At 38.7% G+C, this 16,477-nt stretch overlaps 1 protein-coding gene across 1 annotated transcript; it reads right to left on the minus strand.

Moving 5' to 3' along the window:
• Nucleotides 1-1,301: 1,301 nt before the first annotated feature.
• On the minus strand, nucleotides 1,302-6,267 carry TFPI2 (tissue factor pathway inhibitor 2). The gene is made up of 5 exons (XM_033192182.1): nucleotides 5,868-6,267; nucleotides 5,414-5,596; nucleotides 4,301-4,489; nucleotides 2,504-2,674; nucleotides 1,302-2,139 (listed from the first exon to the last, which is right to left on the minus strand). The coding sequence occupies exons 1-5, from the start codon at nucleotides 6,115-6,117 to the stop codon at nucleotides 2,063-2,065; spliced, it is 870 nt and encodes a 289-aa protein (XP_033048073.1). The 5' UTR covers nucleotides 6,118-6,267; the 3' UTR covers nucleotides 1,302-2,062.
• Between the last annotated feature and the right edge of the window lie 10,210 nt (nucleotides 6,268-16,477).

Below are 16,477 nucleotides of genomic sequence, written 5' to 3' on the forward strand. Positions count from 1 at the left end.
ACAGCATAGTATTCTAGATACAATAGATTCAAAATAACACCAGTATTACTATTAATAATGAGACTACTAAATGCATCTTCAGAGTGCACTAAAATCTCAGAATTCACTGCAATATAATTTATCCATGTAATAAAAACCACTTGTAACTCCAAAACTATTCAAATAAAAAGTAATAATAAATTTTAAAATGCATTTTGAGATGTCTTCAGAATTTTTTGACCTTTATATTTCCCAAATGATATTCTCATATTAATTTTTGAAGTCATTGAAAATAAGTATATATCCTTTGTGTAGTTATGCTACTATTTGGTATTCAGTTGGGTTTGAATGTTTAAAGAAATGCTTTTTCGGCCGGGCGCGGTGGCTCAAGCCTGTAATCCCAGCACTTTGGGAGGCCGAGACGGGCGGATCACGAGGTCAGGAGATCGAGACCATCCTGGCTAACATGGTGAAACCCCGTCTCTACTAAAAAATACAAAAAAACTAGCCGGGCGAGGTGGCGGGCGCCTGTAGTCCCAGCTACTCGGGAGGCTGAGGCAGGAGAATGGCGTGAACCCGGGAGGCGGAGCTTGCAGTGAGCTGAGATCCGGCCACTGCACTCCAGCCTGGGCGACAGAGCGAGACTCCGTCTCAAAAAAAAAAAAAAAAAAAAGAAATGCTTTTTCTTTTTTATTTAATTTTGATTATGAATTATGTCAAATACTTACATGGTCCAAGATCAAAACCATGTAACAGGTATATTTACATAAATATTATCTCCACAACTGTCCACCCCTCTGTTCCCTCCATCCCTTTACAGGTAAACATTTTTAATATCTTTAGTATCTTCTGTGATGTTTGTATATATGTTTATTCATGCTGTTCTAGGCCCTGTATTTCTTATGTATCCTGGGAGTTCAAAGATATGCATATATAGATATTTTGCTAACTCCTCACCCATAAAATCTTCAACCAGTCCCCAATTGATGAGTACCTGGTTTGCTTCTAGTTTTCAGCATCATTCAAAGTTCTCAGGCATATACCTATTTGTCAAAAATAACTGGGATAAATTTTTAAATGAAAGATTGTTCAAGCAAAAGGTAAATGCATTTGTAATTCTGCCAAATAAGGGGTATACTTTTAAATATGTTAATCTTGCCATGAAAATGTAAGAATTTTGAAAAATTGTTTTATTATATTACAGAGAAAGAAAAAACCTGTTTCATTGGAATGACCACATTTAATCAATGATATTTTACTGGTTAAATTTAAATTATTAAATTCATGCATGGTTTATATAAATAAACACCTTAAACAGTACAAACATTTGAAAAACTTTACTTTCCTTGGTTTTTTATAACGTTAGTGGTCTCCAACCCACTATGTCTTAGGAAATAATGTAACACCAGGAAAACCCTTCCATCTATCTATATGTAAACACAAATATATACATGTGAGTGGGGATTGGTAGATAAATAGATAGAAATTGTTTTCCCAGAGGAGAACATTTCTGGCTTTAATAAATTGATCAGCTTTTTAAATCAGTCAAGAAAGTTATGATCTTTTAATTAAATCCCCTTATTCACTCACTGTACTGCAATCTAACACAATAAAATGGGAGTAATATTTTTAAAGTGTTGGTAAATGTGCAACTTCATCTTCTTGGGCCTAAAATATAATCCAACTTTTAAAGCAAAATGAGTTTTATTTGCTAGTCCTTTATATTCTCAAATATCTTAAAAAACACATGATTATGTTGTCTTATGTTGTTTCAGTTATTATCCTCTTCTGAAATCAGGACTACAACCCCAAGAAATGAGTGAGTCATATTTGCTTTTATATCTTATGCATTGCAAGAATTCAGTCTCACAAACAGTTGAACCATAAATTAAAAATGGTAGACTCACATTTGAATAGCAGCTAGTTATGTATAAAAAATATATAAATTTTTTACAAAGTGACTTGTATCAATAAAAACTGGTGAATAAATCACTAATGATTTGTTTCCTCATGCTGTCATATTATTCTTCAGATATAACCATAAAGGCAAATAAGCATTCACAAGATGACATATTAAGAATGTTTAAAATTGCTTCTTCCGAATTTTCCGGATTCTACTGGCAAAGCGAAGCTTTGGCATCTTCTTTTTCCTTCTCAAAGCTACAATCAATAAAACAACAATGAAAATCATACATCTCCAGTCTGTAGGCTCACTATAAATCACTATTTCTGACACAGTTATTGAGCTCATTTCATCTTGTTTTTAAGGACTGTGAAGTCAAAACTTATTATACGCTCAGTTAATAATATTTTACCTTTAAGATATGAAAATATGGCTACTGTCTACTGCAGCTAGCCAGTAAAAGCATTTTGACAAAACTGATTAACACTGTGGAGATACTTATGTAGAAGTAGTCTAGAAATGGCAATTTGCTATTAGTAAAATGGATAAATAAAAATACAATTTTGCTGATAAGTTATTTATAAAGTTTATCTAAAGGTAGAATAAGAAAACATTCACTACCTTTTGCACATGCATGTCTGCAATCCTCCCTGCTAACAAAGTTATTGTCATTCCCTCCACAGCCAGTATAGGTGAAAGCATCACAGGTTTTGTATCTTGGATTAAAATAATAGCGAGTCACATTGGCAGAGCACAGTCCCTCATCTTTTGGACTGTAGCAAAATGATGGACCTTTATAAAAAAGAGAAGAAAAATAGAAATGTTATAATACCAGAATTTTTAAAGTATGGTGATTATTGAAGTAACTGAAGAAAATCTAATCCCATAGAAGCCTCAGTCTGAATCCAAAATATCATACTAAACCTTTAAAAAGATGTGCTTCAAATTGCAGGTAAGCTTACATGCTATATTTTGGTAATTCTAAATTTTTGTAAACTGGATAGAATTTCTTCTGAAGCTACATCTTTGTATCCTTTAAATGTAAAAAGAAGTTAAACCCAAATACCAGATATGGTTAGGTAAAACTGGGGTAAGTTTCAAGGACAATATGTGGCATGATTTGGTACATTTTGTCATGTTGGTGGTTTTGCTTTAATGTTTTTAACAGCTCTCATTCCATTATTAATCAAGAATATATGCATACTAATTCCCAGGTAACCACTGGAGCAAAACATTTATATCTACACAAACAAGAGAACATCCACAGCAACCATCACCACATTAACTCAAGAGTTTGCATATTCAACACAGTATAGCCATAAAGCTTTATCAAATTCTCTGCCAAATCAAGTTTTCCTTGTTTGTTGAACTTTTCAAAAATCTCTGTGTCTGGGGGAAATATCTGTATTGTCTCCCTCTGCAAATATTAACTACTACTCAAGAGACCATCATTTCAATGATTCAGGTGTGGTGGTGGGAGAGGTAACAAATGGATAGGACAGAAAAGTGCAGAGATGTTTGTGCTGCAATTTGCAATTACTAAAGAATACAGAAATCTAACTGAAAACTTTATAAATAAATTTTCGAGTTTCACCATGTTAATTCTGCATATATGCCACTATCTCACATGTATAACTGATTCTGTACAAATCTGAGGTCATAACATTCATTAATGAATACTTTAATCTTTTATGTGTAAATTGAGTAGATGAGAAATAGTTCTAAAGAAACAATTCAGGGCCAGGCGCGGTGGCTCACACCTGTAATCCCAGCACTTTGGGAGGCCGAGGCAGGCAGATCACAAGGTCAAGAGATCGAGACCATCCTGTCTAACACGGTGACACCCCCTCTCTACTAAAAATACAAAAAAGAAAGAAAGAAAGAAAGAAAGAAAGAAAGAAAGAGAGAGAGAGAGAGAGAGAGAGAGAAAGAAAGAAAGAAAGAAAGAAAGAAAGAAAGAAAGAAAGAAAGAAAGAAAGAAAGAAAGAAAGGAAGGAAGAAAGAAAGGAAGGAAGGAAGAAAGAAAAAGAAAAAAATATATATATAGCCAGGCATGGTGGTGGGCATCTGTATGTAGTTCCAGCTACTCAGGAGGCTGAGGCAGGATATCACTTGAACCCGGAAGGCAGAGGTTGTAGAGAGTCGAGACTGTGCCACTGCACTCCAGCCTGGGCGAAAGAGCGAGACTCCGTCTCAAAAACAACAACAACAACAACAAATCAGAAGAAGCAGAAAGCAAAAATTTGAATCATGGCTTTGTCACTTTCCAGTCCTAAGAGTTTGAAAAGTAATTAACTTGTCAAGTAATGTGAAATCATAAGAATGCACACTATGTTAATTTCGCATCAAATTGAGTTTTTTCCACTCAAATGTCTTTTTTTAAAAGTGAAATAGAAGTACCATAAAAATCGTATTTACTTTTCTTTGGTGCACAGAAGCCCATACAAGTAACTTCATCTGGAAACCTGTTCTCAATCCGGTTCCGGTGACACCCACCAGACGAGAATTTTTCACATGTCATGGAACTTAGATTAAAGAAATACTTTTCTGTGGACCCCTCACACTGGTCGTCCACGCTCACTTGCAGCCGGCAAACTTTGGGAACTTCTAGGAAAAAGAGAGTAATAGAACAATGTTAGTCAAAGTAGCCTTCTTATTACTTTCAAAACTTCACTGTATATTCAGCAACATTTTATGGGGGGAGAGAAGTCGTATTAGTGTTGGGAAAGTAAATCCCCAGAATACTCCCATGAATCCAGATATTTACTTTTTTCTTTCTTTTTTCTAACAGTGTATTCAGAGCTGACTCAGCTGTGATGTATCTTTCAAGTTCCGTAGAAAGACACTCTGTTTTCTCTGGGTGTTCTCTGATTGTACATATGCAGTTAATCAAAGCTTATTCACATGAATATGCATTTTCCCCTGGCTCAGTTCCTTGAATCACAAAGCCCCATGTTCTCTTACAGGCCTTAACAGATATAATCTAAAAATTAAAAATAAAGTAAAATATAACAGTATTATGAATCTCCACCATATCCCGCAAGTAATCCAACACATGTTTGGGTATCAGGACAAAAGTAGAGTTATATAATGAGCTAAGTCACACTTTAATAATAAAATCCACTAAAAGTATTTCAGATTGATGGATAATCGACAGGAGGAAATGATGTACTGTAGGAGAGATAAAAATCATAGGTTTGGAACTAAAGAAAAACACAGAGAAGCACTTATGTTGCACCTAACACGTTATTCTCTTGCATTTATTATACCCTATGGTGAAGGAACAAATCTTTCCCTGAGTCCGCATAGGCACTGAATTATGATCAATGTCAGCTGGGAGACAGAAAATGTATTAGTGGTTGTAAATGCGTGATTATTTTTGAGAAACTGAAAACCATGAGGTTTGCTTAACACTTGAGAAAACCCAGGCTACAGCTTCCTGTAGAAACCGAGACGTGGGAAACTGGCGAAGTTGCTACCAGCCGCCGGCGCAAGGAGCGCAGGAGTCCTGGGTGCGCCCGGGGCACTTACTTTCTATCCGCCAGCAAGCCTCGTCGCAGGCCTCCCAGGTGTAGAAATTGTTGGCGTTGCCCTCGCAGCCCCCGTACAAGAACTGGCGGCAGCTCTGCGTGTACCTGTCGTAGTAGTAACGGGGAAGTAGGGCCCGGCAGGGTCCGTAGTCTAGGGGCAGGAGACAGATCTCCGCGTTATTTCCTGAAGAAGGGGCAGAAGGAGAGCAAAAGACAGGGAAAGTGGTCAGGCGTAGCTCCTAGGAGGAAGGAGAATCCCGGGGAGTTCTGTCCCCTTCCGAGCGGAGGGGCCTCTGCAGAGAAAGTGCAAACTTGGCAGCGAGCCCCCCCTGCCCGCGGAGCTCGCGGCAGGGACCTGAAGAAAGCGAGGCTTGGAGGGCGGGTGCACGGGGCCCCATGGCCCGCTGCGCTCTCTCCGCCAGTTGGGGAGAGAGGCTCCCGGAGCAGCCAGATACCTGTTGGCTCCTGAGTCGCATCGCCCAGTGCAGCCTCCGTCAGGAGCAGCAGCAGAATCGACAGCCCCAGGGGGCGAGCGGGGTCCATGGTGCAGGGGGTCCAGTGGCCCGCCGGGCAAGGTGTCCGAGAAAGCGCCTGGCGGGAGGAGGTGCGCGGCGTTCTGCTCCAGGCGGCCCGGGTGCCCGCTTTATGCGGGGCGAGCGTCCGGCCGACCCCCCCAGGGCGGAGCCTGAGGGGTGGCTGATTCATGCACTGGGGCTGTCACCCCGCCGCCCCCGCACTACAAACTGTGTAAGAGGGAGAGGAATTCCCCGCCAAGTTGAAAAGTTGAACCTGCCTCCCAAACTTTCTCCTGTAGTCCAGACGGGGACGCCCTGAAGGAGGGTTTGTGTCAGTGATGGGAAATCGGCAAGCTAGACGGGAATGACCTGCTGGTGACCGTGCTGTAAAGAAGCCTGAATCCACTTCTTGAAGGCATGAAGTCCAGGTATTTGAAGGACTGGTGGAGAGAAAGTGCGGAATTCTTGGGTCAGAGCGGAGCGGGATTCGTTGCAATAGACCTTCAGATTAGATTAGAAACGTAAATAAGTGTATATTTATACTTATACACACAGATGTCGACCGAGTTCGAATTTGCATTTAATACAGGCTTATAATATATCGTAGGTGGACAGTTTAGTAAATTTTGACAACTGTATAACCACCAATAAAGAATTAGAACATTTCGGCGGGGTGCGGTGGTTCGCGCCTGTATTCCCAGCACTTTGGGAGGCCAAGGCAGGTGGATCACCTGAAATCAGGAGTTTGAGACCAGCCTGGCCAACATGGTGAAACCTCGTCTCTATTAAAAACAAAAAATTAGCCTGGCGTGGTGGCGGGCGCCCCTAGTCCCATCTCCTCAGGAGGCTGAGGTGGGAGAATGGCTTGAATCCAGGAAGTGGAGGCTACAGTGAGCCCAGATGGCGCCACTCTACTCTAGTCTGGGCGGCAGAGTGGAACTCTGTCTTAGGAAGAGAAGGGGAAGGGGAAGGGAGAGGGGGAGGGGGGAAGGGGGAAGGGGAAGGAAGAAAGAAGGAGAAAGGAGGAGGAAGAAGAAGAAGAAGGAGGAGAAGGAGAAGAAGAAGAAATAATTAGAACATTTCCATCACCCCAAAAAGCTCCTGCAGACTTTTTCCCAAATCAATCCTTCCATCCTCAGGCCAGGGACAACCACTCTTCTCATTTCTATTACCATAGATTAGTTTTACCTATTCTTAAATTTCATATAAATGTAATTATAAAGTATTCACTGTGTAGTATTTCTTTCTCACACCTCCTGTTTTTGAGCTACACCCAGGTCATTGCATTAATAATCTGTTTCTTTTAATTCCTTCATAGTCCGAGGTATGAATTTACAAAACGTATGTATATCCCACAATGTATAAATATGTTGCTGTGTGTATCAATAGTCTGTTCCTTTAAATCATTGAGTAATATTCTAATATATCACAAATGTCTTATTACTGGAATTTGTGTTGTTTCTAGTTTGTTTGGGGGCTCTTATGAATAAAGCTGCTTTGTGTGGACCTGCAATTTTTATTACTCTTGGATAAAATACTTAGAAATATTAGACACTGCCGAACAATTTTTTCAGAATGATTGTACCATTTTACACCCCAACCAAGCATGTATGGAGCTATGTTTTTGTATGTAGCTATGTTTTCTGAGATGAAACATAGCAGTCCAGAGAGATAGCCTTGGGGAGTTCTGAAGATTTGACCAGATCAGTGTCTTGCCACACGTTTCCTAATGTTAGTACATCCATTAAAGTTCCCTGTTCCTTTGACATATTAGCTTGTGACCTACTTTTTTTTTAAATACAAACCATTACCTACAGTGAAATTTTACATAAAATGTTAAAGATATTTTTGAATACATTTTAATATACGTGTCTTCCCTTCCCCTTTTCTCTTGTTCTTTTCAACATTCTCAAGTAAATAATTATTCTTGACTTCTGAGGATACTGGGGGCAGTTTATAGAAGCTCTCTTTCAAGTTTCCAGGAAGCCCTGAAAAGTATAGGATACACTTGCTCAAAGTGGGTTAATAATCTGAGATATTTTGCACATTATATCCTTGTGCCAGTTTTCAGTCATTCTGATGTCATGTTACAAGGTCACAGTCCTAGGAAAACCAGCCTGATCTGGAAATGCTGTCAGCTTTGATTAGCAGATATCTATGATTAAGAATGATAGTTGAAACTATAAGGGTAAATGTTTAATTATCACCTCTCCAGTAGGGAAAAAATAAAATGGGAGGGAGATGGTTTGTATAGTTCACTGATTTCTGGAGGTAAATGCTCTCACTAAGGTCAGTTTCAAGCTGCCACTGCAGAATCACTGAATGCTGAGGTGGGAAAAGATCTCCAAGAGCCAGAGCTCCCCATAGCCAAAATCTGTGTGAGCTGGCTCTAATGCACCAACCACTGAGACAGACAGCCAGTTTTGGAATGACACATTCAGAGTAAAGTCAGATTAGACCCTCCCAGTTCCTTCAAAATATTATTAGGAGAGGGAATTTACCACTCATTTACTGAGAATCATATTCAGGAGAAAAGTTAACTCAACTTCAAACTTACCTATTTCTATCTTCTGAATAAAATTAAATATATCTTTAAACCAGACTAAAATAAAATTTAAGGGCTGATACTCAGTTTTCATGCAGCACTCTCTTCTGTAATTTCTCTTTGTTCTCAACTGCTGGACACTTTTTGATCATCTTTTGCTCATACAAAAAAATGAACCACTGGACACAATGGCTCCTGCTAGTAATCCCAACACTTTGGTAGGCTGAGACAGGAGGATCGCTTGAGGCCAGGAGTCAGAGACAAACCTGGACAACACAGCATGATTCCATCTCTACAAAAAATTTTTTTTAACTTAGCTGGGCATGGTTGTGTATACCTGTAGCCCCAGCTATATGGGAGGTTGAGATGGAAGGATTGGTTAAGCCCAGGAGTTTGAATTTGCAGTGAACTGTGGTCGTGCCATGGCACTCCAGCCTGGATGACAGAGTGAAACTCTGAATCTGACTTTAAAAAAAAAAAAAAAAAAAAAAAAAAAAAACAAGATTAGCCCTTTTGAATCAAGACAGACATTTTGGGAAATTGCATGGTGCCATGGAAAAATAGAGTTGGAATTCAGAGGATACCTGGATTTTATTCCTTGCTACATTGGACAAGTCACTTAAAACTGTCTGAGCCTCAGTTTCCTTTTCTAATAGACATAATAACTCTACCTCACAGATGTGTTATGAGGATTAAATGGAAAATGCCTATGCATTCAAAGATATTGTTTTAGCCCCTCACACAGTGGCACAAACTTCGTGCAGATCATCCCGTATCCTACTACCCATTGAGAGCCTTGGCACACAATTACGAGATGGAGCATCAAACTCCCATCAGGAAACAGAGCAACTTGAACTGGCTTTATAGAATTAAAGCCCATGGCCTTGCTCCTGTCAGCTCTTCTCTTAACTAAGCTCACAGGTCACCTCTCTGTTCGCGAAGTTGTCAGACTTCCTGGTAGTCTCTTCTAGGGAAATGAGCTTCAAGGAGTTCTCAGAGCAGAATCCTCAGCCCACTCGGGGCTGCTGTATAAGGCATGTAGTGGAAATGAGAGGGGGGGCAAAAACGGGCCTCTCACCCTTCTGTGGTGTGGTCTGTAGATGCAGGTTGGAATCAGTCCCGAGAGATGCTCTAGAAATGCTGGTTTCTGTCTCCTTTACTATGCCAAACAGGGTGCATCCTTAAAACCTCTATGACCACGGATGGAGGAGTATTAAACAAATAGAATTGGCAGAAGTTTGAGATTACTAAGCCAGGTTATTATAAAAAAGAAAAAAAAGTATTTCTCTTAATTGCAGAATAATTGAGTGTTTTTATATCCATGAAAAAGACATCTTCCAATATAAGGGTAATCTAAATTTCCTGGAGACTACTTTGATGTTACCGAATTTACACTTAGAATATTTTGGAAGGAGCAACGTGACCACCACAATCAGCCTCCAAAGGGATGTCATAGCACTTGAATCTCCTTAACCCAGTGTCTAGGCCAAAATGCTGCCACAAGGCTGAGGAAAGTAATTCCTTTGTCGAAAGTCAACAGGAAGTGCAAGGCTAGAGATAACTGGGAAAAACAGTCATCCAGATTGATTTATCATTGCTACACCAATTGATAATTAAATTGTCTGTGGCTAAAGACAAAGGCTCAAAAGAGTCCGAAGTTCTGTAACAATAAGGCATGGAGTTGTTATACTCTGAATGCTGAATGGAACTATAAGTGTGTTCACTTTACAGAAGTGTGAACTGAGACCTGGAAAGGTTAAGTATCTGTGGTGTTTACCTGCCACGGTTGTTGGCAGACCTGAGACTAGAATCCACAGTTTTGGATTCTTAGTCCTATATTCTTTCTGTCGCACCTAAGCCTAAGTTCTTTCTATCATACCAAGACCTTAAAGTAGAATACGAAATACCAGAATTTAAAAATGCAAAAGCTACAGTGAGTCCAGGAGCACCTCTGCATGTGTCAGATTGCTGCCTCTGATCTTTCTCACCACCACACCCTTGGACCTCACAACAAATGAAGTTGATTTTGAACTGTTTAGCCCCTCCCATGCCTTGAATATGATGCTATATCCTCTGAGAGCCCTGCAGTCTTGATAGGTGAACCAAGAATTTAAGAAAGGGATTGTGGCAGATGGTCTTCCTCTCTTTCAGACACCTTAGAGAGAGGTAGCGTGTCAGGCTTATGAGTGAATGGTGAGAATTAGTCGAGCCCAGTGATTTGGAGATACATATTAGGTAACATAGTTATTTAAGGAGTTACACTGGTAACTCCTTAATAAATAAATGCAGTTTTTGCTGCCTCTTAGTTTAAGCCCTGCCAAAATAAAACTTGAAATGAGTCCAGCTGGCACTAATAAGGAGTTTACACATATGCTAAGAAAAGCAGTTAATCTCTTCTGAGCAATAAATGATCATGAGGGTTTTGCTAAAGTTTAAGCAACTCCTTCACCAACTAGGTATTTTTCTAACTAGCTGGCCCATGTAAGAAACATTTACTCTAACGCACCCTCTGTCAGGCACAGAGTGCATTTGAGAGTGTTCTATAATAAGATGAAGCCACATGAAAGGATGGGGTATACTCTGTGCCTAATTTTATGAATCCACTTCTCCCTAGAAAGAAAGAGATAATGAGAATTTATAATTGTCTCTTACTGTGTTCATTCCTTCATTAATCTACTTTAAAGGGAGCTGATTAAATGTTTGAAGTATGACAAACTTTATGCTAGACATCTGGGATACAAATATGAGGGACCTCATAGCATAATAGGGTAGACGAATGAACACTATATAACCCAATTACATTACAATGTTCTTAGTGCAACATCAAAAATATGTACTAGATTGTATAGGATTATAGAGGAGGAAGTAAATAAAATGTAAGCAAAACTCAATTCCAAATAAAATCCACAATATGCAAGCATACTTGACACTATATCTTCTAGGCCTATGCAATACAGAGACTCATTCCTTAATCTATTTGTTTTGGTTGGCTGTTTTAGGTGCTGTGGTTCTAACAAAGTATTGCCTTCTTCCAGAGGAGCAGACTCTCAGAAACCCCTTTTCTCTGCTTCCTGGATGTATATTCCCTCGAGTGTCATTATGTCTACTCACAACGCAGACCATCTTTAATCTCACTCAGATCGCTACATCCTTAACAGTGTATGGCATCCAGAAGATTATGGCAAATTTTAGATGATTTTTATCCAAGACTTCTCAACTCAGTGCAGTCTCACCATCTAGCCAAAATTCTAGCCTGGGTTACTAAGCTCCTGGCACATCAAGAATGGAGAAAGGAAGAGAAATGTTCCCCTAATCCCTGTGGAATTCTCCCTGTGGAAGGAAATCATGTGGAAATCTCCTTGGCAATCACAATACTAGTGGACATAACAGTGAAACTTTGCATTGTGCCTTGAATTTATTAGCTAATTAAATCCCACACAATAACCACTTGAGGGAGATACGATACTCTCCCTACTCTGCAATGAGAAAGCTGAACATTTTGATAGATATGTGACTTTCCCAAAGCTATTCAGTTAGCACAGGCAGTCTAAATCCTGATCCCCTGGTCTCATTGACTGTATATACATTCATTTTTTCCACATTAACAAAGGTCAAAGTCAACCTTGTTATATATATATTTTCATAACCCTGGTTCAGTACCTGGACAGCGCTATATCAGTTTTCTTTTCTATGAAAACATAAAGTTCATCATTCATTCATAGGGCAAACGATAGCTACAATTTAAATACATTGCCATAATGCTCTAAGAAGAACATCTGCCAAAATTGATAATCAGATTAGAGGATTGAGAAATTTAATCACTAAAGTCCTCATTTTCACGGTTATATTTAGCAGAAAGTAATGGACCTTGACCTTTCAAATGTAAAGACATCTTTTCTTTCAAATATATTGTCTTTTTATAACATGGCCAAAATCCCATGTTAGTTATACATTAGTTATACCATATGCCCTCCAAGTGCTCATTTTTTTTTGGCTTATGTTGAAAAGCTTTTGTATCTTAAATCACACATGAGAGACAATCTGCTACTTGAGGCAAGAAGAGGCAATAGCTGAAGTTTGAAAGAAACACACATCTCCTAGGACTCTCACTATGTTTTTTCTCTTATTGATTATTAACTGAGGAAAAACTGAGTAGAGCTGAAAAGTTTACTTTAGAAGAGAGTTGAATATGTTAACCTCGACTACATATTCTGAACCAGCCAGGGAAGGGTGAGTTGTTTCTATTGGCCAACTGAATCTCAGGTATCTTTGGTCTTCCTTTCTCTTACAATGGAAGTATTGTTCAGGACCTATCAGAGACCAACCCCTTGTCTACTGCTCTTCATCCTTTTTTCTCCTGTTTTCTCAATGACTTTACTCCTTTCTGTCTTCAACAGCATCAGCTCTGTCCCCTTTTACTCTTTGGGAAAGACACCCAGATTTCAATAATTTCCATTGGGAATGCTTTATCTCTGACTTTTCAACCCAAAGTTAAAATTTATATTTGACTCTATATCCTTCTCTTATCAGTGTTCCCACTTCACTGCTCCATTTTCTAGGCAAATTTATCCGAAATTTTACCTCTACTATCTCCCTCCACTTCCTCATCTTCTGTTTTTCCCAGATCACTCCAATTAAACTTCCTTTTGGGAAGAGAAAGAACAGGAAGTGCTATTGTCAAGTGCAACCTTGACACATGCTACTAGACCTCTCAATACATGACACCCAAAGCAACTGTCCTTAAAATCACGCAACATCACATTTTCCATCAACATCTTATCTAAATTCTTTTTATTATTTGACAATTACAAATACTCCTTCATTCTTTAAATGTTTTCTCTCAGTCTTCATGATACCACATTCTTTTGTTTATTTCCTACTTTGTTGACTTCTCCTTCTCAATCAATCTGTCCTTTTGTGGCTAACCATTAAAGGCTAGGTGACTCAAGGCTCAACCCTGAGAATTCGTTTCTAACTATATTATTTTCTTATGTCATGTCAAATACATATACATATAAACCTTGCACACACATTTACACATGCATATACATATACATGTATTTGTGTGTAGTCTTGATCTTTCCTCAAAATTTCAAACATTCGTATCTATTTAGTATCTCCACTTGAGTGTGTAACAGAAACTCGAACATTTTATGTCCTAAACTGAAGTCTTTATTATATATCTCCAGTCTTCCTCCTTTCTGTAAATGACCCTTCTACTTAGATTCTCAAGGCAAAATCTCTGGAGTCATTCTTGAGAGCTACCACTGCTTAACACAATTCATCGGCAGTCCTTTCAATTCTACCTCCAAATCTTTTTTTTTTTTTTTTAAATACGGAATTTCGCTCTTGTTTTCCAGGCTGTAGTGCAACGGCACAATCTCAGCTCACTGCAACCTCTGCCTTCTTGGTTCAAGCGATTCTTCTGCCTCAGCCTCCCAAGCAGCGGGGATTACAGGGGCCCACCATCACGCCCAGCTAAGTTTTGTATTTTTAGTAGAGATGGGGTTTCACCATATTAGCCAGGCTGGTCTCAAACTCCTGACCTCAGGTGATCTACCCACCTCAGCCTCCCAGAGTGCTGGAATTACAACCAAATCACATTTTTAATCTGCTCATATCTCTTTATAGCCACAACAGCCAATGTAGTTCAAGTCTGCAATTTCTAAGGAACCATTACATTAAATTCTTACCTAAACTCCTTGTTTTTACCTTTGTTTCCCATTTAACCCCACACAGAACTTGGACTACTTTTAGTACACCAAGCACATAAAAAAATACGTTTTACTTGTCTGATCCTCTCACTGTTACATAAGTTCTGTGAGAGTCTAAAGCTTACCTGTCTTATTTACCACCGTGTCACAGAGCCAAGAATGAGACCTGGAAAGTAGGCTCTCATGAACATCTGTGAAATAAACAAGTGACTTTCTATTACCATTACCCTTCTTCTTTACAAATGTCTTGAAAACTCAAATGGTACAGTGGAAACAGAGAAATAGAGTTGTTCTGGGAAAGAAAGTGAGTTGTCATAGAATATATTTGGTTGTCTATAAGTCGCATGCACCTTGAAAATAAGCTAACATGTTGAGCGAGAATGGTATCCACGTAATAACATAGCAACAGATACAAAAGCAACTGGTTTTCAAAAAATCAACTATGATAAAATTTATGATCAACCTGACCAGTTGGAAAAACAAAACAAAACAAAACAAAACAAAACAAAAACTACCTTTCATTTGACCATAAAAATTCAGGTGGGAATATGATACATACTGAGGAGTTATAAACAAAGTAAGAGATAAGAAAGCTGAATTTGCTGTTTTAACCTCAAGCAATCAAATGAGTGCCTAGCCCATGTGAATTACAGAACAAATATTTGATTAATAAATGAATACTATGTGAGCTGCTATCACATTATTGGCCTTGGCAGAAAGACAGAGGGAAAAAAGAGTAGATACATAGAGATAAAGGCATTTGCATGTTGAGTATTTATCAGAGTGTCTATTACATGATAAATGTTCTAAAATAGCTAATATCATCTCATTTAGTCCTCAGGACAGCAAACTCACTGTCCTTTGTAAATTTCACCTCCTCTCCCTCACTTTCAAGTGTTCCAAAGTTTAGTCCTTTCTTCTCTTCTCTTTGCTGTTTACTTTGGTGTTCTCCTCTGTTCTCATAGTTCTCCCCCAACTCTGGCCTCTTCCCTAAACTCCAGATCACCTATTCAATGAATGGCTAGCAAGTATCTGAGACTTAGTATTCCCTTTTTAGTCTCTGATCTCAGGAAATAGCAAATCCCTTCTTTTGGTTGCTCAGGCCAAAAAAAAAAAAAAAAAAGCATCATCTTGATTTTTTTCTTTTCTTTTTTTTTTTTTTCATTCTACATCTGATCCGTCAGCACACCCTGATGTCTCTGCTTTTAATATGTATTTAGCATCTCAGTACTTGTCCCCACCTTCACTCGCACCACACTGGTTTGAGCCACTTTCATATTTCACCTTGACTGCAATTGCCCCTTCTCTGCTTGCACCATTGCCCACTATGAGCTAGCCTCCAAACAGCTGCCAGATTGACCCTGCTAAAGTATATGATAGATAATGTCGCTCTGTTACTCAGAATCCTCCAATCTTCCCTAAGTCACTCAGAGCAAAGCAAGAGTCTTCACAGTGGCCTGTAAGACCTATATGGTCGCTGGTTTTATATACTACTTCTCCCTTGGATTCACTGGGCTCCTTACGTTCATAGTTGTCTACTGTTGCCTTGTACTTGCTGTTCTCTGGAATGGTTTTCTCTTTGATACCTACAAAGCCAACTCTCATAGCCCTCAGATCTTCACTCAAGTAGCATTGTCAACAGGAAGGGCTCCTTTGGCCATCCTCTCTGTAATTGAAACATTGCTAACACTGTTCTTATTCCTTTCCTGCTTTATTTTTCTTCTTAGCACTTAATCAGAATTTGGTATATTTTACTTTTGTACCTTTGTGAGTGTCTGTCTCCTTTACTAGAATGTAAGTTGAGGGGAAAGGTTTTTATCTGTTTTTTTTCCCTTTGCTCTGCCTCAAGCACTTAGAATCATATCTGGCACACAATAGGCATTCAATAAAAATTCTTAGCTGTTATCTTTTTATAATGTCAAGTACAATGTCAGGATCAAAAAGAATAGCATAGAATAAGTAAGTTTACATCCATATGATTACAAGCTTATTGTGCATAATACAGTGGATTTGTTTCTGAAAAATTGTCAGAATTACATGTTTATAAATATAGTTTCATGTCAAACTACATGTTTATAAATCAAATAATTAAAGTGTGCTGGCAACATTGCTATTTCAAATAATCTGTAATTAATCCTCTATAAAACAAATAAGTTTTAAAAATAATTTGAATAATTTCTTCCGAATCTAGCCCTTCGTAAATTAAATATTTTATTTATCAGGTATTTGTACTTAAAAATACACTTATGGATAATGTCTAAAAACAAACAAAAAACAGGTGGCCTTTAAGC

Source organism: Trachypithecus francoisi, unplaced genomic scaffold, assembly GCF_009764315.1.
Source record: "Trachypithecus francoisi isolate TF-2019V2 unplaced genomic scaffold, Tfra_2.0 Lachesis_group4, whole genome shotgun sequence".
NCBI classification, from domain to species: Eukaryota; Metazoa; Chordata; class Mammalia; order Primates; family Cercopithecidae; genus Trachypithecus; species Trachypithecus francoisi.

Excerpts from the sequence above, each read along its gene's own strand:
- TFPI2 (XM_033192182.1), bottom strand. The coding sequence starts at position 6,117 with ATGAATCAGCCACCCCTCAGGCTCCGCCCTGGGGGGGTCGGCCGGACG. Across the intron at positions 4,490-5,413 it reads GGCTTGCTGGCGGATAGAAA|AAGTTCCCAAAGTTTGCCGG; the intron begins GTAAGTGCCCCG and ends TCTTTTTCCTAG. Across the intron at positions 2,140-2,503 it reads CAGACATGCATGTGCAAAAG|CTTTGAGAAGGAAAAAGAAG; the intron begins GTAGTGAATGTT and ends TATTGATTGTAG.